Genomic DNA, 23,074 nt, shown 5'->3' with positions numbered 1-23,074 from the left:
AAACATTAAGCTACTCGCTTCCACCTACCCTCCTCTCTTCCTTCCCGTTCACATTAATTGATTTGATTTGCTTACTTTATTTATTTATTTTTTTTGTCTATTAGATTGTAAGCTCTTTGAGCAGGGACTGTCTTTCTTCTATGTTTGTGCAGCGCTGCGTACGCCTTGTAGCGCTATAGAAATGCTAAATAGTAGTAGTAGTACTCCTCCACTCCATTCCTTATACTGTACCATTCCCTTAGTCATGCTTACCCGAGAAACATCAGTGTTGGGAGGACCGCTCCCCCTCTGTTGAAGCTGTGCTGATGCACCAGTCTTCCCAAAGTCAGGACCCACTTCAGATTCAGCGCCACCATCTTCGCAGGCAGTGCCTACATCAGTACCGGCCCAACCTTTACCAAGGCATGCCCATGAGGAGCCGGTTCAATGTAATGCTGCAAGAGGAGCTGAGCCACATCCCAGAGCGGCATGACACTGAGGCATTGAGTTCACTTGAGCCGACTGTGATGCTTGAGCCCATCTTGGAGATCCATGCTCTGTCTGTTGGCCAGTCATCGATGCTGATGCCTCCTGGGCATTTGAGTTTGAGTCAGAGGACTTTTTGGAAGAGAGGTCTCTTAGCCTACCTTCAGACCCCTCCCTGTCGCTAAGAAGGAGGAGGTCTGCCCCAGAGGAACTCCTCCTTTGTTGTTTTTTTAAAGGGAAATGGTGAAGGCCATTCTATTTAAGTTGGAGGTCTAGGATGAGCCCAGAGCCAAGATTTTGGTTTTCTTGACTGACTCTGTCTCTCAGAGGAGTCTGTGACAGTGCCTGTTCACAACATCCTGAGAGATGCACAGGTGAAAAATTGGGAGACCCCCTCTCCCTGTGCAGGTGATTTCTAAGAAAGCTGTCTCTATGTATAGTCCAGAAAGCTCCAGGATAGGAGAAGCCGCTGTTGGCACATCATTTCATGGTAGTTTATTCCGGCTGAAAAGAGACAGGAGCATGAGGACCCATGCCTCAGCTCCCCCAAGCAGGGATGCTTATTTCCTGCAACCAGACCTACCAGCTCTACATGAGCATTTACTTGTCCTTGGTGGGGTATAACCAGTAGAAGAAAGGAAGTGTTGATGCCCCTCTACAAGTCATTGGTGAGGCCCCACTTGGAGTATTGTGTTCAGTTTTGGAGGCCGTATCTAGCTAAGGATGTAAAAAGACTGGAAGCGGTGCAATGAAAAGCTATGAATATGGTATAGGATATACGTTGCAAACCATACGAGGAGAGACTTGCCGACCTGAACGTGTATACTTGGGAGGAAAGAAAGGCAGTGATTTTACTTCAAGTACAGTACTTCCTGATCCCATGCCATCACATCCTAGACTTAAGGGCATTATTCAAGTTCCATGTAAAAGAAAAAGTGCTGGCTTTGCTCCCTGGATCTGAATGAAGCTTAAACGTGTATAGAGGTACATTCAGCTCACAGGAAGTACCTCAGATTAATTATAGAGAATACTACCTCCTTACCATGTACTGCCCTTTTGCTTAGTATCTGCTTCATAACTATTCACAAAATGTCTAGCAGCAATGCAAGCCTGGTGTACATGTTTTTCGTTATCTGGACCATTAGCTGCCACAAAATCAGTTTGTGCAACCACCTTGGTTGTTGGATATGCTAGGGTTTGTCATAAATTGCCACTGTGTGAGCCTGCCTTCTCAATTAGAATTCATAGGAGTTCTACTAGATATGACTCTGGTGTGGAATAAATTAAAAACAAACAAAAAAACCCAGAATCAGTAGACATTGATTTGAAGTTGTTGGGCCTTATGGCCTAAACAATACGTGTCTCCCCTTGGGCACATCTTAATAGGACTTGGAGACAAGCCCAGTAGACTTTATGGGCTCAATGAAATCAAGCCTCTCGGAGCTTATAAGATGCCATCTGAGTCACCAAAGAGCTCAGAGACTCTGTCCTCCTGGCTTATCCATTCCAAATTCCTGGCTTCCGAATTCCTGAAGTTGTGATTGTTCCAACTGTGGATGCATCCAGGCTGGACTGGTGAACTCATGTACAGGAGCATCATATCCAGTCTCACTCTGGAGATGCTGTATCGGGTTAACTTCTTGGATCTAAGGGTGATCTGGAACACTCTCTCTCTAAAGGCTTTCAGATATTGGCTGGTCAAAAAAAGTATTACGGTTCAGACCGAGAGGTGTGCTAGGGGAACAGGCTGGTGTCTTCTGTGGCGAAAGTATCAGGTTGTATCAATCCGTTTCTCTTAACATGACTTTTGAAGCCACTTACCTGGCAGGGACGAATGATATTTGAGTGCACAAGCTGAGTCAAAATCTATAACCATGGTATTAAGATCTGTTTGTGTCTTTTCTGAACAGAAAGGTCTTTTGGTTCAGTTTGATGCTAGAAACACACAGCAAACTAGCCTCAGCCACCTAAATTGGTTGGGAGGGGTCCTTCTGTTCAACCCTGTTAAAATTCAGGCAATACGGAGGAATTATGATCTAGATCCCACTTCTGTTGGAGATCTCCATCAGGAACCTGATATAGTTGGGGTCTTCCCTGACTAATCATGCAGAATCAGGAAACTGTTGTAGCACAACAGGTCCCTAGCTGAAGTTGAGAGTGTAATGTTTGGTTCCCTAAATATGATGAAAAGTATCAATAAAATTCTCTTGACTTCTAGGTGGGATTCTTCTCAATGTATCTATGGTTTTTAAGTAGAAGCATTTAGCCATCTGGTGTGACAGTCATGCTATAGACCCATTTTCCTGTCTTACACAATAACTGCCTGAATGTCTTAATACGTATTGGATTTGGGCTTAAGTAATTTTGTTAAGTTTCTGTCACCATGCAGAAAGTAAAAGCACCTTTATACAGCATTTAGTTTGTTTTTATATGAAGCTTGCTTCTATTGAAGCTCCAATCAAGCCTCCTGCATTTGACTTGGAATCTCTACAAGGAACTGTGAGATGGAGTGTCTAACCTGAGGGGTCATAATTTGGTGAAACCACTACACTTACACAGTTCATTGCTCTTTAGTTCTCTAAAGCTCAGAGCTTTAGTTACCTCAAGTTTTTCTGTCCAGAGCTCCACTGGAGGATGATATAGGTAAGTAAATTGAACAGCACGGCTGGTATAAGTATGAGCATCTCTCTACTATAATAAAAGGCACCTTCAACGTTCTGAAGCTGACTCCATGGCTTCACTGGTGAAGGGTTCGTAAAGATCGTAAGGCTCGTTGCTCTGTAACCATCTCTCTCTGCACCGCCTCGGCGCCTCTGATAGGTCTGCCGCCCTCAATGTCATCACGTTTTCACGTCGAGGGCGGCGGACCTATCAGAGGCGCAAGGGCGGGGCAGAGAGAGATGGTTACAGAGTGACGAACCTTACGATCCTTACGAACCCTTCACTTCAATGAAGCCACGGAGTCAACTTCACAATGTTGCAGGTGCGTTTTATTACACTACACAGCTCCCTAATTTTTCACTTAAACATCGCAGGGTGGCTGGAAGGGGGGGGGGGAGGGGGGGCAACTACCCTGGAACTGGGAGGGAGGGAGAGAGGGGGGACAACGACCCTGGAACTGGGTGGGTGGGAGGGAGGGTGGACCCTGGAACTTGGAGGGGGGCCAGGCGGACCCTGAAACTGGGAGGGAGGGAGAGGGCCCCTGGCTCACACTCTCATTCTCACACACACACACACTCACAGCTCCCTAATTTTTCACTTAAACATTGCAGGGTGGCTGGAGGGGGGGGGGGGAAGAGGCGGGGCAACGACCCTGGAACTGGGAGGGAGAGGAAGAGGGGGGGAACGACCCTGGAACTTGGAGGGGGGGGGGCAGGCGGACCCTGAAACTTGGAGGGGGGCGGGGGCCCCTGGCACACACTCTCATTCTCACACACACACACTCTCACACACAGTCTCACTCTCTCTGTCACACACACTCGCACATTCACTCTCTCTCTGTCTCACACACTCACTCTCTCTCTGTCACACACTCACTCTCACACACACTCCGAGGAAAACCTTGCTAGTGCCCGTTTCATTTGTGTCAGAAACGGGCCTTTTTTCCTAGTTTGTTAATACATTCGTGCTGATATTTTCATTTTTCCAGAGAAAATAATATGAATGTGTGCTAATTTACTGCTTACTGTGAATATTATTTTTGTATATCATCTCTTCAAGATGTAAACTTCAAGTGCAGCATATTTCTGGTCACACAGGATAACAAGAATTAGTATTATTGAAGAGGGAAAAGATGGATGCAATAGCAGTTTAACAGAGCCATGTTGCCTTGTGGCTATAATATGGAGGTACACCATAAATGACTACTTGCTATTTAATTCTATTTATTGGTTTATTTAAAACATGGAATAATTACAAGTAAAGGAAAATTTGTAGCACTCCAGCTGGTATTTATAAGACTTATGGGAAGAGCAGTGTTTCTGGAATATACTTTAGCTAAAGTATAGTAGTCTAAACTGCTTTTTATGATATTGATTTTAGTGCCTAATGTTTTGATATTAAATAATGGGGGGATCATTTTAACACAGTTAACTTTGGAATTGTTTATGTTGAACAGATTTGAAAGTGTATTCAGAATAAAAGGCAGATTTCAGCTAGATGAAAAAGAGTATGGAAGTCTACATTCTGTACCACCTTCACACATTCCTCTCTCCCACAATTACTAGTATAAGACTCAGAGATATGTTGTTTGAGCAAAGCAGATTTACCTAATGGAATGCTTTAACCATCTAGGCCCGCCATCTCATTGAAGAGCAATGTGTCCTAACTGTCATCGCTGAGACGCTGCTTGAGGTGCTGCCAGAGTACCTGGATGGGAACAACAAGTTCAACTTTCAAGGCTATAGTCAGGATAAGCTGGGCAGGGTAAATGCAGTCATCTGTGATCTCAAGTAAGTGGACGTTACACTGAAACAGAGAAAAATGAAGGCAGATAAAGATCATATGGCCTATCTGTTTGACCATCTACATCATCTACTGTTCTTTTAACTCTTAGAGATCCTATGTACTTGTGGGCAAACTCTGGATAGTGGTAAATAAAGGCTAGTGACACATGGCCCTATAGCGTCTGTAATCTCAAAGGGGCTAAAAACAAAACTACTTCACCAGATAAAAAGAGAAAAGGTTGATTCATTGGTCATATTCAACACACCTTAAAAATGTAGCACATACAAAATCAATTTATGATGCATTAACTTATGAATTAATGTGTGTACAATTTGCCCACATTTAAAATATTCTAATACACATTAAACTTTTTTTTATTAAACCAAAGGCATGAAACAAATTAGAACCCCCCGAAAAACGAGAAAACTTCCAATAATGAAACTTTTTGTTTGTTTGTTTTTCTTTCCTGTGCACATCCCTAATAGAAAGTAACATAATTGTTGTCTAATTGTTACTTCATTTTTTTAAACGTTTGTGATTTGAAATTTTGTAGTAAGCTACTTACTAGTTAGCCGTATATTATGGGGGCAGTTTTATAACAGGGCATCGCCTGTTAAGCGCCCTGATGCAGCACAGTGAGTGCTTATTCTGTAACTGCATATAGGTGCCAAGATGCTGTTACATTAGTGTAATCCAGTATTGGTGTACCTTACATTTGGGCACCCGCAGTTAGACCAACTATAGACCGGGCATAAATGTGGGCATCTAAATGCAGCAAGAGTGCATGTAAGTTTCAGTATTCTTTAAGCTAGGTGCGTAACTGAGCCTGCCCATACCTTACCCATGTGGACACTCCCCTTGTGGTTGCACACTAGAGCATACATGTGCACCCTTATAGAATAGTGCGTAGGGCGTTTACATGTGTAAATGCTATTTCCTTATCGTCCAGCTAGACTGCTACACACCAGTGGGTTATATCCTCTGACCAGTGGATGAAGGAAAAGAGAAGTTCCAGTGAGATCACCAGAAGAACAGCAAGGTAGCCTGGAACTAGTCAGTATTTTTCCACCTCTAGCTGATGGAGCAGGTTGGATGAGTTTAGCTGTTTCCCCCCCCCCCCCCCCCCCCATTTTGTTCTCCTGGCCTGACTTCCACAGCATCAGGCTATATAGCTAGTGGCCTACTGGCTGTCCTTTAGCCCAGTCTTTTTCCCAGGGCGTGACCCATGGGCCTCTCCCAGTTGAATTTGGGATGATATGAACCCCATTTTTTGCTCGGTGCCTTGAGCTTCTGACACAGAACCTTAGGGCCCCTACTCATGGGGGCTGGACCTTCTTCCACCCCCACCCTTCTGGAGTTTTACCAAAATAAAAGAAAAAGCAGAAGAGCCAGTTGCAACAGCTTGTGCTGTTGCATAAAGTGTAAGACAAAAAAAAAAAGGGAGGAGGAAGTGATGTCACAGTGCCTGATGGAAGCCTGAAAATCTAGCTCTCACATTTTCCTGCCTTAACTAGCAAACTCCATCCTCATCCAGCATTCAATTTGACATTGCATTATCCTGAGTTGGTGTCTGGAAGTCATACCTGGAGAAGAGTAAAATTCCATTGTCGCAACGTAAGGAGGCTGAGCGCCATTCCGTGAGGCAAGCAGGAAAGGGCCCTACATGCCATGCGTCTCCTGCTCCTGATCGCTCCTCTGACTCTGCGTCTTCTCTTCTTGAGCTGCAGCTAACTGCTTCAAAAAAGAATCTCTCCCGAAGGAACTATTGAAATGTTTGGCTGAGATTCGTGCTGACATAAAGGCCTCTAAAGAGGAAATACTTGAGCGTATGGATGCTATATGTTTGGATTTAAGGGAGCGTGGAGGTCGGGTGGAGGACGTGGAGGAGCGGGCAGATGAGCAGGTTGAACGTGTCACTGCGATTGATTCCTGCATTTCTCAACTGGTTGCTCAGAATGAGGAGCTTCAGTACAAGGTTGACAACCTAGAAAATCGTGGGCGCAGGCACAACCTTTGGTTCCGTGGGGTGCCTGAAAATGGCAACGCGGAAGATGTCCCTGCCATAGTGCGTTTGCTATGTGTGAATATCTTGGGCGAGGAGTTGGAAGCAGGAGGAATGGAAATTGACAGAGCACATAGAGCTCTGGGGAAACTTCTGGAAAATAGACCTAGAGACATCATAGTATCTTATCCTTTGAAGGAGCGGTTACTGTTGGCGTTCTCATCAGCTTTCGTCTATGGAATAATATGAGGCTAAAGTGACTGTGTACCAGGATCTTTCCCTGTTTACACTGGCCCAGAGGCGTGCTATGAAGCCAGTTCTGGACATATTGGTAAAAGAGAAGATCATATATCGTTGGGCTTTCCCTTTTGCCCTGTGCTTCATGATTGATGGGAAGCCATGCAGGGTTCGTCATCTCCCTGAAGCTTGGAAGATTCTTCATGCTGCTGGTTTGTCCCCTAACAATGCTCCATCGATTGATTTGGCTCCCTCGACGAAGACCAAGTTCCAGAAATGGAAAAGGGCTGCTCTGAAGTCTAAGAAAACTCTTGTTCCAGCTTGACTTGCCCATGGGTGGCTCTAATGCACAATGTTCTGTGATTATTTTGCCATTTCTTGCGTTTTAGACCTGGGGACTTGCCGATTTAATGAGGGGTTCAGATACCAATTGTTTTGTTTAGTAGGTGGATGAATGTAATACTATGTGTGTTTTAGCAGGTTATGGGTGGGGGTATGTCTGTGGGATGTCTGGAGTTTGGGGGGTTTCACTGGGTACTGTGGGTTGATTTCTCTAATTATTCCCATTCAGTACCTTTTGGGGTTCTCTGTTTGGTATATGATGGTGAAAGGAAGGGAGGGGGTGGGGTCAGAAGGGAGGAGGGTGGGGTTAGGGGGGTTTATTTGTTTGTGGGGGGTGGTCGGTTTTGTTCTTGTTGTCTGGAGTTCTCACTTATCAATGTGCCTTTTCAGGGACAGTTTAGCTCACATCTATTATGAGTAAAGACCTAAAGTTTTTGTCTTACAATGTTAAGGAGCTGAATTCTCCCCAAAAGCGCCATAAATTATTTAAGGAATTGTTGCACTTTAGGCCTCATGTGGTGTTTTTCCAGGAAACCCATCTCTGGAAAGTTCATGAGAGATTACTTTTGCACCCTCATTACCCTAATGTTTTCTGTGCCTCAGCAGCCAATGCTTCTGAGAAACGATGAGTGGCTATCTTATTTCACTCATCGCTTCAGAACCAGTAGTTAAACTTAAGTGTGACAAAGAGGATAGGTTCCTACTTTTGAACTTGTCAGTTGACAAAATGGCCTTTACTTTAGCTTCTGTCTATGCGCCTAATGATGCCCAAGGGACTTTTACAATAAACTTTCAGGGACTTTTTCTTCTTCTCTCTCTGGTAAATTAATAGCTGGGGGGGGGGGGGGGGACTTTAACTCTACATTTCATCTCGCTTTGGACAGATCAGTTCCACCTTCCACGGTGGATACACAGATATTTACAGCTTTGTCTAGGTTTGCCAGGGATCTGGGGATTTCTGATGTGTGGCGGGTGTCCCACCCTACAGTCCGTGAGTACTCCTTCTACTCCCATTCTCTTGATACTTATTCTCGTATTGACTGCTTGTTAGTTGATACATCTCTGACTCATACGGGGTGGGACTCAGATATCGGTGTCCTTACACTTTCTGACCAGGCTTCTGTCTGGGTCCAACTCCCTTCTCTCCAGGAGGAGGACAAGGATAGGAGGTTGATGTTGAATACTAGTTTACTAAAGGAAGAAGGGATTTTGGCGAGTTATAGAACTCTTCTACAAGAATATCTTGAAACTAATTTACATTCCGGACCTACTCTAGGTGTTGTTTGGCATGCTCTTAAAGCTGTCTGCAGGGGATTCTTTTTCAAAAAGCCAGTGTTTGGGCTAGGTTACAGCGGGTTGAGGTTGCTAAGTGCCTATCACAACTGGCTGAATCTCACAAGTCCACCCACTCGGTCTCTTCTTTGCGAGAAATTTAAGCTCTCCACTTGAAATTGGATCAAATTTGCTCTGATCAGGTACAGTAGTTCTTAGGTCAACAGCGTTACAATCACTATGTATATAGTAACAAACCGGGTCGCTCCTTGATGGTGAAATTACTTCAACTCTGAGTGGATCGCACAATTCTTAAATTATGAGATGGTGGAGGTAGCTCTTTGCAGATTCACCAACGATTTCATTCGTTGTATCATTTGTATGCCTCGGATGCTTCCATCACTCTGGATACCTTGAAAAGTTTTCTTTTGTCTTGCTCCTTCCCTACTGTTACAGCAGAGCAGAGAGATGTTCTGGACGGACCTATTCTAGTTGAAGAGGTTTCTAAAGTCATTAAAGAGCTTCCAGTTGCAAAATCGCCTGGTCTTGATGGTTTACCTAATGGCTTCTATAGGGCCTTTCGGGGCGAATTGGCGCCCTTGTTGACGGAACTTCTTAATGAGGTGATTGTGGAGGCCGAGTTTCCTCCGTCCATATATGCCTGGATAGCAGTTATTCCTAAGCCGGGCAAAGATAAATCCGAATGTGCTTCCTACAGCCCTATTTCGGTCTTGAACTCTGATATTAAAATTTTGGCTAAAGTTCTAGCCAATCACCTTGCTAAGGTTCTGCCTGATTTGGTTCATTCAGATCAAACTGGTTTTATTCCGCAAAGACAGGCCATGGACAATATACATCGTATGATTAATCTGATTCATGTAACTGGAAAGCAGGATCTTCAGGTTTGTCTCCTGAGTTTAGATGCCGAAAAGGCTTTTGACCGAGTTCACTGGCTATTTATGCATCAGGTGCTGGAATGGTTTGGATTTGGTCCGGGCTTTAGAAGATGGATCCAGGCTCTTTACGCTTCCCCTCGTTCACGTGTTCGCATTAATGGAGGCAACTCTTTGAGGTTTCCTTTATCTAGAGGCACCAGACATGGATGTCCATTATCCCCAATGTTGTTCGCTCTGGTTATGGAACCTCTGGCAATTTCTCTTTGTGCAGACCCTAATATATCTGGAATAAATGTGGAGAATATAAATTGGCAATGTTTGCTGATGACGTCCTTCTTTCCCTGACTAAACCACTAATTTCTTTGCCTAATCTTATGAAGTGCTTAGCTGCCTATTCTTCAGTCTCTGGCTTTAAACAACATGTCAATAAGTCAGAGGCTCTTCCGTTAGGAATTCCTTCGCAGGTCTTAGAGTCCATCCAGCATTCTTTCACTTTCAGATGGGTGTCCGGGGGCATTAAGTATTAGGGGGTTACCCTTACTCCTCTTTTCTCAACTTATTTTGTGCTAATTATCCCCCTCTTTTGAAAGCCATATATAAAGATTTTGAAAGGTGGGATACAGAAGTACATAAGTAATGCCACACTGGGAAAATACCAAGGGACCATCGAGCACAGCATCCTGTCCACAACAGCGGCCAATCCAGGCCAAGGGCTCCTGGCAAGCTTCCCAAACGTACAAACATTCTATACATGTTATTCCTAGAATTATGGATTTTTCCCAAGTCCATTTAGTAGCGGTTTATGGACTTGTCCTTTAGGAAACCGTCTAACCCCTTTTTAAACTCTGCTAAGCTAACCGTTTCCAACACGTTCTCCGGCAACGAATTCCAGAGTTTAATTACGCGTTGGGTGAAGAAAAGTTTTCTCCGATCTGTTTTAAATTTTGGAAAGCGTGAACAGATGCTTCACATCCACCTGTTCCACTCCACTCATTATTTTATATTCCTCTATCAAGTCTCCCCTCAGCCGTCTCTTCTCCAAGCTGAAAAGCCCTAGCCTCCTTAGTCTTTCTTCATAGGGAAGTCATCCCATCCCCGCTATCATTTTAGTTGCCCTTCGCTGCACCTTTTCCAATTCCACTATATCTTTCTTGAGATGTGGCGACCAGAATTGAACACAATACTCAAGGTGCGGTCGCACCATGGAGCGATACAACGGCATTATAACATCCTCACACCTGTTTTCCATACCTTTCCTAATAATACCCAACATTCTATTTGCTTTCTGAGCCGCAGCAGCACACTGAGCAGAAGGTTTCAGTGTATTATGGACAGCGACACCCAGATCCCTTTCTTGGTCCGTAACTCCTAACGTGGAACCTTGCATGATGTAGCTATAATTTGGGTTCTTTTTTCCCACATGCATCACCTTGCACTTGCTCACATTAAATGTCACCTGCCATCTACCTGCCCAGTCTCCCAGTCTCGTAAGGTCCTTCTGTAATTTTTCACAATCCTGTTGCGAGTTAACGACTTTGAATAACTTTGAGGCATATTTTCAAAGCACTTAGCCTTCCAAAGTTACATAGGTTTCTATTGAACTTTGGAAGGCTAAGTGCTTTGAAAATATGCCTCCTAGTGTCATCAGCAAATTTAATTACCCCGCTAGTTACTCCCATCTCTAAATCATTTATAAATATATTAAAAAGCAGTGGTCCTAGCACAGACCCCTGAGGAACCCCACTAACTACCCTTCTCCATTGTGAATACTACCCATTTAACCCCACTCTCTGTTTCCTATCCTTCAACCAGTTTTTAATCCACAATAGGACTTGTCCTCCTATCCCATGACCCTCCAATTTTCTCTGTAGCCTTTCATGAAGTACCTTGTCAAACACCTTCTGATCTGTCTTGGTTTGGCAGGATTGTGACACTAAAAATGAATCATTTTGCCCCTTTTGATGTACCTCTTTCAGGTTCTCCCCCTCCGGCTCCCTTGGGGATTTCTATCTGGTTTACAAGACAGATTGTTTCATTTCATTTGGTGTAATAAGTGCCCTCGTCTGCCTCGCTCCCTACTTTATCATGCTGGAAGAAAGGGGGTTTGGGTGTCCCCAATGTTTTTTGGTACTACAAGGCGGCTCAGGCTCGTGCTGCTTTTGAATGGTTCCACGTGAATTCGCATAAGCTTTGGGTACACTTAGAACAAGCAGCTGTGGGCCCCTGTCCTCTTCGTGCCCTGAGGCGGCTTCCCTGCATATATAGGACCTTAAAGAGAGACATATGTCCTTCAATTTCCACAACTTTTTTAAATTGGACTTCTTTGTTTGCCAAACCTGATTTAATTCTATCCAAATTATCCCCTATTGCTGATAATCCACTTTTTTCCTCCTGGTCTTTCTTCTGGGCCATTCTCGAGATGGACATCTTTTGGCTTGTCGACTTGGGGTCAGTTTTTTGATGAGGACCTTTTTATTCCCTTTGACTCTTTGGTTAAGGAATATCCTATTCTTCCTCATGAGGTCTTTGCTTATTCTCAGTTGAAACACTTCCTCACTTCTGCTGTTATTAACGCAAAACTTTTGCGGGAAGACTCTTTTATTGAGGATCTTTGTGAAGATGCTAAAGGCACTAAGGGTCTTATCACATGTCTTTATACTTTTCAACGCAAGCAATTGCATCCCTCCTTGGTTCATCGTGTGCGTTGGCATCGTGAACTGGGGGTGACCATGGGTGAAGATGATTGGTCTTTCCTGGAGAATGGGTTAATGAAAGGTGTCTATTTCAACCTCCTTGACACCTGCACACCTTCACCACATGTTTCCTAGTGTGTCTCCAATGTGCTGGCTTGGATGTGGCCAACGGAGAACCATGTGCCACATTTGGTGGTCTTGTTTTAATGTGCGGGCCCTTTGGAAGGCTGTACATCATAGATTGCAGAATTGGTTTCTTAGACCTATTAAGTGGTCTCCTGAATATTTTATTTTTACAAAGAAACCTCCTGGCCTTACCAAATTTCAGGCATTATTGACTAGACACGCTATGGCTGCTGCTAGATTAGCTTTGGCGGCACATTGGAAATCTCCTATGGTTCCCCCCTTGCTTAAATAGTTAAATAAACTTTGGTATATCTGTGAAATGGAAAAACTTTGGGCAACCCACTGTTGTATGATGGCCAAATGGAGGTTATTTGGGAACCCTTTCTGACACATTGCTCTTGTTAAGGTGGTGAAGGTTTCACAGAGAGGAGGTGATCATTTAGTTTAGCACTTTTGTTTTCAGTCATTGCTTCCTGCCTCTGTATTTCCTTGTGTATTTCCACTGCTTTTGTATTGTTTCTCAATGATCAATAAAGACTTCTAAAAATTAAAAAAAAAAAAAAAAAAGGATGTAACTGAAGAAGGGAAAATTTAAACTACCTGCTGGTCTCTTTAGTGCTTCAGGGTGAGGACATTTCAATTCGGGAGCATCTTCTGAGTTCAGACCTAAATATCACGGATAAAAGTTTTTTGCAGGAGTGGTGGCCGTACTGGATACTGGCTGTATGGCTCTAAGAGAGACCCAGAGTCAAGAGATTTGCCTCTGGGGAGCACAGGGGAGTGACCCTCAGGGTCCCTCACATATGGAATTTGTTGGAAGGGGTCCTCTGGGTCTAGGAATTGGGGGCCATTCTAGAATGGCTATTTCTGAGGGGCTTGGTGGTACTCTGGCTGCTTGGAAAGGGCCCGACTTGGCCGTATTCCCTCCATGGGGTGCTCTGTGGGCTTTCCTCCCCCTTCCTCCTCCTCTCAACTTCAAAGAGTTTTGCCTTTCTTCTGTCTCTCCCCCCCCCCCCCCCCCCCCCCAAGCATGCCTGAGAGGGCAATGGGGGCTTGGAGGATCTTCAAGCCATCTCTTCATCTGGAGACCTGTCCTGTGAGGAAGATCTGCTAGATCTGGTGTCGCCTGCGTGGCCAGACTTTTTGCAGTCCGCGGAACTGTCCCTGGGGTGGAAAGAAATTTTCCCATGGTTCGGCTTTTTAGGCGGAAAGATCTTTCTGTGCTCACAGACCAGGTGTTAGAAGTGATTCCATTGCTTGTGAAACCCCCTGTGGAAACTAAGGGAGGGTACCTCATTCTTGCAGGTTGCAAGAACCTGCTAAGGACCTTCCCTCTCCATTGCACCTGATTGGAAATGGTCCTGAAGAAATGGGAGTTCCCTTGCTTGGTCCTTTGTGGGTCCAGGCTAATGGTCTGCCTTTTCTAGCTCCCCTTGGAAGGTGTTGGTTAGCTTTTCCCCTTTCCCTAAAGTGGATTCTGTAGTCTCAGAAGTGACAGACGACACTGTTCCAATGGTAGCGGTCTGAGACCCCTGTGACCTGAAGATGGAGCTACATATCAAGCAGCTTTTCAGCTCCACAGCCCTTGAGCTGCAGGTATCTATCTACAGGATTATGTGACATGCATGATGACCCCTACAGTAGGTGTAGCAGTTCTCGCCGTCTGAGGAAACAGCTCAGTTGGAGTCTGGGGCGGCATACCTGGCTGATTTGCTTTGACTTGGTTTGTATGTTTCTCCCTCTCGGTCACTTAGGCCATGGGGGCTTGCAGCTGGCATTGGCTTAGGAATTTGGGTAGTGGATGCAGCGTCTAAGGACCTTCTTTGCTGGTTACACTTTAGGGTCTGGTTGCTGATGAGCATCTGAAAAAGTTGGTTAAGGACCTTAGCAATTTGTACCCACAACATCTATCAGAGGCCTTCCAGAATTTAGGAAATTGGAACCAGCTACATGATTGCGACTGTTACAATTTGAACTCTGTGTTAGGAGGCCCTGGCCTAAAGGGTCATAAGAATATAAGAGTAGCCATACTGGGTCAGACCAATAGCCCAGTATCCTGTTTCCAACAATGGCCAAGCCAGGTCACAAGTACCTGGAAGAAACCCAAATCATGGCAAAGTTCCATGCTACCAATCTCAGGGCAAGCAGTTGCTTCCCCATGTCTCTCTCTTTAGCAGACTATGGACATTTCCGCCAGGAACTTGTCCAAACCTTTTTTTAAACCCAAATATTTTAACTGCTGTTACTACATCTTCCGGCAAAGAGTTCCAGAGCTCTAGTATTCATTGAGTGAAAAAATATTCCCTGCTATTTGTTTTAAAAGTATTTCCATGTAACTTCCTTGAGTGTCCCCTAGTCTTTGTACTTTTGGAACGAGTAAAAAAATTGATTTACTTCTACTCGTTTTTACACCACTGAGGATTTTGTAGACCTCAATCATGTCTCTCCTCCAAGCTGAAGAGCCCTAACCTCTTTAGCTTTTCTCATATGAGAGGAGTTCCATCCTCTTTATCATATCGGTCGTTCTTCTTTGAACCTTTTCTAATTCTGCTATACCTTTTTTGAGATACGGTGACCAGAGCTGAACGCAATACTCAAGGTGAAGTCGCACCATGGAGTAATACAGAAGCATTATAGTATTTTTGGTTGTATTCACCATCCATTTCCTATAATTCCTAGCATCCTGTTTGCTTTTTTGTCCACTGCCGCACATTGAGCAGAAGATTTCAGCATTTTATCTACAACGACACCGAGATCTTTTTCTTGAGTGCTAAACTTATCTTAGAAAAACTTTTGAGTGTGGTTCTAAATGTTAATCTAAGCTCAGCAGTTTTTCTAAGATAAGTGCTTGGTTTCGTTATATTTCCATGGCAAAACGCTATAAACTGATTTTGGCGTTTTATGAGTATGAGAAGACGTTTTGGCACAACAATATATTTTTTGGTGTTTTTGGGGTTCAACACCAAGGTTTTTAAACCAGTGATTACTTTTTATCTGTTAGGAAGGATTTTTTTTAAAGACATGGTTAATTCTAACACAGTTTTCTGAGGTGTTTTTCCTCCTAATTTTTGACATACAATAATAAAAAAAAAAAGTTTTCATCCCCAGCACTGTGAAACACACACAGTGTGTATGTGTGTGTGTAATATATATATATATTTTTTTTTTTTTTACAGTTTACATTCACTGTATATGTGTTGTACTGATGATGTCATTCACCAGAACTTATCTGTTCTTTACCTCTGCTTGTTGGGGGATATAACCCACTGTTGTGGACTGGTCTAGCAGGACTCAAGGAAAGGAAACTAATAGGTCAGAATAAATTCTACCTTTTTACTGCAGTTATGCGCTCAAATGGGCGTGTACCCATGAGTGCCTATTTATAGAATTGCTCTTTATATGCCTAATTTGGTCCAGCCTTAATTTAAAGGGAAAAAAAATTCAGCTCGCCCAATAACTCTGTGGTGGTACTGTGAAAAATAGACTAAGTTCAGTGGTATATAGCATATATTTTGTCTGAGGAGAGAAAGAGACCTCAAACCAAACCTCACAAAAATTTTAATACTTTGGATCCCTTTTCTTCTTTCACAATATATGCTACTAGTATAAAAGGCCTGTTTCGGTAGGCAATGAAACGGGTGCTAGCAAGTTAATCCCCCCTCCCTCCAGACCTCCCTCCATCCCTCCCTTCCTTCCGAGTGCCAGACCCGCCTCCCTCCCTTCCTTTCTTCCTTTCCTTCCGTCTGAGTTCCAGACCCCCTCCCTCCCTCCCTTCTGAGTTGCAGACCCTCCTTCCCTCCCAGTTCAAGGCCCCCTCACGCCCCTCCCACTGAGTTCCAGACTCCCCCCATCCCTCCGATTTCAACATCCCCCCTCCATGTTACTGACCCCTGGACCCCCCCGTGCTGCGACCCTCTCGACCCCACTTCCCGCAGAAAACCCTCCCCCGCCGCCGTCGCGTCCTGTGCTGAAGACAGCCAAAGTTCTCTTCTTGTCTGCGCCGGCGATGCTTGTTGAATGATCTGTTGAAGTTTCTGTGCGTGTGTCTGATGTCAGACGCATGCACAGAAACTTGAACAGATGATCATTCATCAAGCAACGCCCCAGCGCAGCCGAGAAGAGAAGTTTGATTGTCGGCAGCACAGTAACGCGACGGCGGCAGGGGAGGGTTTTCGGTTGAAAGGGGGGTCGAGAGGGTCGTGGCAGGGGGGTCCTGGGGTCAGTTACGCGGAGGGGGGTGTTGAAATCGGAGGGAGGGGGGAGTCTTGAACTCGGTGGGAGGGGCGTGATGGGGCCTTGTACGGGATGGGAGGCAGGGAGTGACGTGTGTGTGTGGGGGGCGGGGTGTTGATGTTCTTCGGATGTGGGGGTGCTTTGGTGATGCGCCGGGGGGGGGGGGGGCGTTCTTTGTTGCCCCGCTCCCTGTCACTTGCTCAGAAGTGGCAGGGAGCGGCGCACTGACAGCTGATTCCCAGGCAGGGGGAGGAGTGTTTCCCTACTCCTCCCCTTGCCTTGGAATCAGCTGTCAGTGACGTTACTGACGTCCACGGTCCCAGGCAGGTTAGAATGTTGGAGGTGAGTATTAATATATAGGATATACCATTGAGCTTGGTCTTTACCTTTATAATCAAGCAGATTTTATATTTTGTTTGGATTTAGATTTTTTTTGCTATTCCTCATTGATATAATCATGAAGAAGAAAGGGACATGATTAGAAAAAAAATAGATGATTTAGGCACCTATAGGTTGGATGGGCAAAAATATCTCCCTCCTCCCCACACTCCCCTGCACAGTTTTTTAGGTTCTTTAATATCACAATGACATGAGTGAAGGCTGTTGGTTTAGCTATAAGGCTACTTCATGATGATTTCTATCCCTATATCTGTGTGCTTTGCTGTATATTTCCTTAGATTTTTAAAGGTTCTCATTGTGATAAGATGAATCCTAAGCATAGGAAAAGCTCTTTGCTTGTGGCCTATCTCTTATAGGAATGTGTGAAGAATAAATTTCTCTGATTAATGTTTCTGGGACAGGTATATTTTAATAACCAGGCCTACCATGTGGACAGACATATTGAGATCCCGGTTTTTAGAAGGGTTTCGTTCTTTCCTGAAGATTCTTTCCTGTATGCAGGTATGTTTTAGTTCCCCCCCCCCCCCCAAAGCCTAGCAAATTTAAAACATGTTCTCATAAAACTGCAATATATACCTCCTGTTTTTATGCACTGCCTTCTCTCTGAACTTGTCATATCCATATAGCTAAATGTGAAAAAAGGCTGGCATCATGGTAGCTTTTGTTGAGTTTTAGGAATTAGTGATACCCAGTGTTTCATTTTTAAAAGTTATTTTTGTGAACACTATGCTTGTTATAAATCCAATACTTTTTTTGTGCCAGTACGCGCTGTTACAGCGTATCGGCACCTTTTTTTTCCTAGGGCCAGCTCAGCTGCCTGCCCTTAGCTCCCCAACATCCCTGCTTTCTGTTTCTGCCACCCCAAGACATGTTTAAATCTTTCTTTTTTTTTTTTTTAAACTTAAGTCGCAGCTCTGGCGGTTGCGTTAGTGATAGCAGCTGGCTCGCCTCCTCCAGCCTTCGCAGGGGGAAAGCAGCGTTGCTGTACATGGATGGATGGAGGGAAGGGCAGGAGAAATACTGGTCATAAATGGAGGAGAGGGAAAACAGGAAGGAGATGCACGTGGATGGAGGAGAGGAGAGAGAGGAGAAATTCTGGACATGGATGGAGTGTACGCAGGGAGAGAGGAGAAGTGTTGGAGGGAAGGAAAGACAGGAAGGAGATGCACATGGTTGGAAAGAACGGGAGAGAAGAGAAATACTGGACATGGATGGAGAGGAGGGAAGAAAGAGGAAGTAGATGCACATGGATGGAGAGAGAGGAGAAATGCTGGACATGGATGGAGGGAGAGAGGAGAAATGCTGGATATGGATGGAGGGGAGGGAGGAGAAATGCTGGATATGGATGGAGGGGAGAGAGGAGAAATTCTGGACGTGGATGAAGGGGAGGGGAGTGTTGAAATGCTAGGCATGGATGGAGGGGAGGGAAGAGAGGAAGTGAGATAAACATGGATGGAAGGGCGAGAGGAAAAATGGTGGACATGGATGGAAAGAGGAAGGAGATGCATACTGATGAGATGAAGGAAAAGAGAAAAACTGCACATGGATGGATAAAATAGGCAAAAGCTGGATCCACTCTATACCTCCTCCAGTCAAGTCCGCGGAGGACCCAGCTTTTACCTATGGATGTAGGGCAAGAAAGGAGGAAAGTAAAGAAATAAATGGAAAGGAAGCCCTGGAAACGGAGTTAAGGGAGCAGATAGAGAGGAGCAGAATCAGAGACTGGGACCAACATGATCAGAAAAACAGTCACCTGACAACAAAGGTTGAAAAAAATCATTTTCTTTTCGTTTAGTGTTTGGAAGATGTCCAATTTGAGAATTTATATCTGCTGTCTTATTTTGCACTGGGTATACTGGAGCTGTAACAGCTTACAGAAATTATTTATAATGAAAAAAATAGCGTTATTTTTTTCTCCTATACTGGTATAGTTTTTTCAGTGATACTGCTTATATGCGCCATGCCAATTGCGGTCGTTCCGGTGCCAGAAAATCAGCTTGGCAAGGGACGTTACTCCATTTACTTTGTGGTACCAAAGAAAGGAGGTTCTGTACGGCCTATCCTCGACCTCAAAGGGGTCAATCGGGCCTTGAAAGTTCGGCACTTTCGCATGGAGACTCTCCGCTCTGTTATAGCGGCAGTGAAGGCAGGGGAGTTCCTGGCATCCTTGGACATCAAGGAAGCGTACTTGCATATTCCCATCTGGCCTCCTCATCAACGCTTTCTGCGTTTTGCAGTCCTGGGCCGACACTTCCAGTTCAGAGCCCTCCCGTTCGGGTTGGCTACTGCTCCGCGGACCTTCTCCAAAGTAATGGTGGTCATCGCGGCCTTCCTGCGAAAGGAAGGAGTACAAGTCCATCCTTATCTGGACGACTGGTTGATCCGAGCCCCTTCTTATGCAGAGTGCGGCAAAGCTGTGGACCGGGTGATTGCTCTTTTGAGCTCCCTGGGGTGGATCATCAACTGGGAGAAAAGCCAGCTGCGCCCGACTCAGTCCCTGGAGTATCTGGGAGTTCGATTCGACACCCAAGTGGGCAGAGTGTTCCTGCCTGACAATCGGATTGTCAAACTTCAGGCTCAGGTGGACCAGTTCCTAGTAGCCTCTCCTCTTCGGGCTTGGGACTATGTGCAGCTTTTGGGCTCTATGACGGCCACGATGGAAGTAGTGCCCTGGGCCAGGGCTCATATGTGACCACTTCAACACTCTCTGCTGCAGCGCTGGACTCCGGTGTCGGAGGATTATGCTGTGCGCCTTCCCTTGGACCCAGCAGTGCGCAAGGCGCTGAGCTGGTGGCTGAAGACAGACAAGTTGTCTGCAGGAATGCCTCTTGTGACCCCGGAGTGGATTGTCGTCACGACGGACGCCTCTTTGACGGGCTGGGGAGCCCACTGTTTGGGAAGGACAGCGCAGGGGCTCTGGTCTCCTGCAGAGGCAAAGTGGTCTATCAACCTCCTGGAACTCAGAGCCATTCGGTTGGCGCTTTTGGAGTTCCTCCCGGTACTGGCGTTGAAGCCAGTACGGGTCCTGTCGGACAATGCCACGGCTGTGGCCTATGTCAACCGCCAGGGAGGTACCAAGAGCGCCCCTCTAGCCAAGAAGGCCATGAATCTATGCCAGTGGGCGGAAGCGAGCCTGGAACAGCTGTCAGCGGCCCACATTGCCGGAGTCATCAATGTCAAGGCGGACTTTCTCAGTCGCCATACCTTGGATCCCGGAGAGTGGCAGTTATCGGCTCAGGCGTTCTTGGACATCACGAAGCGCTGGGGCCAGCCGAGCCTAGATCTGATGGCGTCATTGGCCAATTGCCAAGTGCCGCGCTTTTTCAGCAGAGGACGGGACCCTCGATCCCTGGGAGTAGATGCTCTTCTCCAACAGTGGCCGACACAGGAGCTTCTCTATGTGTTCCCGCCCTGGCCCATGTTGGGCAGGGTGCTAGACCGGGTGGCAAAGCATCCGGGCCGGATAATCCTGGTGTGTCCGGACTGGCCCAGACGTCCCTGGTATGCGGACTTGATCAGGCTCTCAGTGGACGATCCTCTGCGGCTGCCAGTGGAGCAGGGCCTGTTGCACCAGGGTCCCGTGGTGATGGAGGATCCCCCCCCCCCTTTGGTCTTACGGCCTGGCTATTGAGCGGCAGCGTCTGAGGAAGAAGGGCTTCTCAGACAAGGTCTTAGCCACTATGCTGAGAGCGAGGAAGCGCTCTACTTCTACTGCTTACGCCAGGGTTTGGCGTACCTTTGCAGCGTGGTGTGAAGCGGGCTCACTTTCTCCCTTCACTGCTCCAATTTCTTCAGTGTTGGCGTTCCTGCAAGAAGGTCTGGAGAAAGGCCTGTCGCTCAGTTCCCTTAAAGTCCAGGTAGCGGCTCTGGCTTGCTTCAGGGGCCGCCTGAAGGGTGCTTCCCTGGCTTCGCAGCCAGATGTGGTGCGTTTTCTCAAGGGAGTTAATCACCTGCGCCCTCCTCTGCACTCAGTGGTGCCTGCGTGGAATCTCAACCTGGTGCTAAGAGCCTTGCAGAAGCCGCCTTTTGAACCCTTGTCGAGGGCATCTCTGAAAGACCTGACGTTGAAAGCAGTCTTTTTGGTGGCTATCACTTCAGCCAGAAGAGTTTCCGAGCTCCAGGCACTCTCATGTCGAGAGCCTTTTCTGCAGTTCACTGAGGCAGGAGTGTCTATTCGCACAGTGCCTTCCTTCCTGCCCAAGATTGTTTCTCGCTTCCATGTGAATCAGCAGCTCTGTCTCCCTTCCTTTCGTAGGGAGGACTACCCAGAGGAATACTCTGCTCTCAAATATCTGGATGTGAGACGAATCATCATCAGATACTTGGAAGTGACCAGTGATTTCCGGAAGTCGGGTCATCTGTTTGTCCTGTTTGCAGGTCCTCGTAAGGGTCTGCAGGCTGCTAAGCCTACAGTGGCAAGATGGGTCAAGGAAGCCATTGCAGCGGCTTATGTGGCTGCAGGGAAGGTGCCGCCTATCCAGCTGAAGGCTCACTCCACTAGAGCTCAGGCGGCCTCGATGGCAGAGGCCGGGTCCGTCTCCTTGGAAGAGATATGCAAGGCGGCAACTTGGGCATCGGCCCATACCTTCTCCAGGCATTACGGCTTGACTGTGGCTGCTCGGGCAGAGGCCCGGTTTGGAGCTTCAGTGTTGCGGTCAGGGATTTCAATGTCCCGCCCTGGGTGAGTACTGCTTCGGTACATCCCACCAGTCTATGGATTGATCAGCATGATGATATGGAAGGTATAATTATGTATCATACCTGATAATTTTCTTTCCATTAATCATAGCTGATCAATCCATAGCCCCTCCCAGATATCTGTACTATTTATATTCTGGTTGCATTTCAGGTTCAAGTTTAGTCTTCAGTTCCTGTTCAGGAGGACTTCGTGTTCAAGTTTTTTCAATTGGATTCTTCAAGAGTTGAGACGAGTTTGTGTTAGAGTGAGCTGCTGCATTCCTCTCCCCTCCGTTTTACGGGGCTGGATTGAGACTTAAATTCTGCCGGCGCTCCCTCCCGCTTCGTGCGGCTGTAGGGCAGCTTTGTACCCCTCCCGCTTCGGCGGTGTTAGGGTCAGTCAGCTCCTCCCGCGGTTGCAGGATAAGCCAGATCCCCCCCCGCATCGGCGGGTGTGGTGTTCCTCCCCCGCTCTGCGGGGATGAGCTGAACGGATTCCCCTCCCCCACTTGTGTGGGGATGAGCTGGGTTAATTCCCCTCCCCAGTTTCGGCGGTGGTGAGCTGGGCAGAGTGTCCCTTTGTGGGTGTAATTCTCTAAGTGCTGAGTCCTGCGGATGGAGCTTGGATATCGACATACTGAGGAGTTTCTGGCAGCACATGACCACATATAGGGAAGCAAAAGGATTGCTCTCTCTCTCCACCTGCTGGTAGATGGACACAACCCACCAGTCTATGGATTGATCAGCTATGATTAATGGAAAGAAAATTATCAGGTATGATACATAATTTTACCTTCCTTCGTTGTGCCATGGAACTGCTTGACCTTAGCAGCCATGCCGGGAGAGCTGCGTGTGGTTTTTGTCTCCTCTTCTGTCCCCCCTCCCCTCCCCACTCTTTCCAGGTTCCCATCCTCCACCACCCCAGTGTCCAGGAGAGAGGGGCAGACGTATCATAGTCTCTTGTTGGGCTCTGCATATTTCAATCTCAGCAAGTTTTCAGTTTTGGGATGGAGGTTCTTTTACAGGACCAACAGCAAAATGGAGAGGGAGCCGCAAGGCATGCTGGGTGTGAGGAGGGCTGTGTTCCCTGCTGCTGCTCTGGAGCATCTCTCCAAGCGATAAGGGGCTTGGGTCTTTCTCTGACACTACCTCTCACTGCCTCCTTTTTCTTTCCTTGTTCCTCTTTCTGTCTTTTTCTTAGTCCTGGTCTCTCCCTCTTTCTCCCCCCCCCCCCCCCCACTCCTTTTTGATACTCTAGCTTTGTTTAGAGCTCTTGTGTTAAAAGG

General features: G+C 46.3%; 1 protein-coding gene across 1 annotated transcript in view; it reads left to right on the top strand.

Annotated features, from left to right (window-relative positions):
- Window positions 1-23,074, top strand: part of UBR1 (ubiquitin protein ligase E3 component n-recognin 1) — a 718,041-nt gene that overhangs the window by 205,318 nt on the left and 489,649 nt on the right. The window contains exons 12-13 of the mRNA XM_030215524.1: window positions 4,759-4,916; window positions 17,513-17,612. Coding sequence (XP_030071384.1) covers window positions 4,759-4,916; window positions 17,513-17,612 — 258 coding nt within the window. The remainder of the gene's footprint in view (window positions 1-4,758; window positions 4,917-17,512; window positions 17,613-23,074) is intronic.

This window comes from Microcaecilia unicolor, chromosome 9 (genome assembly GCF_901765095.1).
Source record: "Microcaecilia unicolor chromosome 9, aMicUni1.1, whole genome shotgun sequence".
NCBI lineage: Eukaryota > Metazoa > Chordata > Amphibia > Gymnophiona > Siphonopidae > Microcaecilia > Microcaecilia unicolor.
Note: the sequence above shows the minus strand (reverse complement) of the source record. Positions and strands in the feature narration are given on the sequence as shown.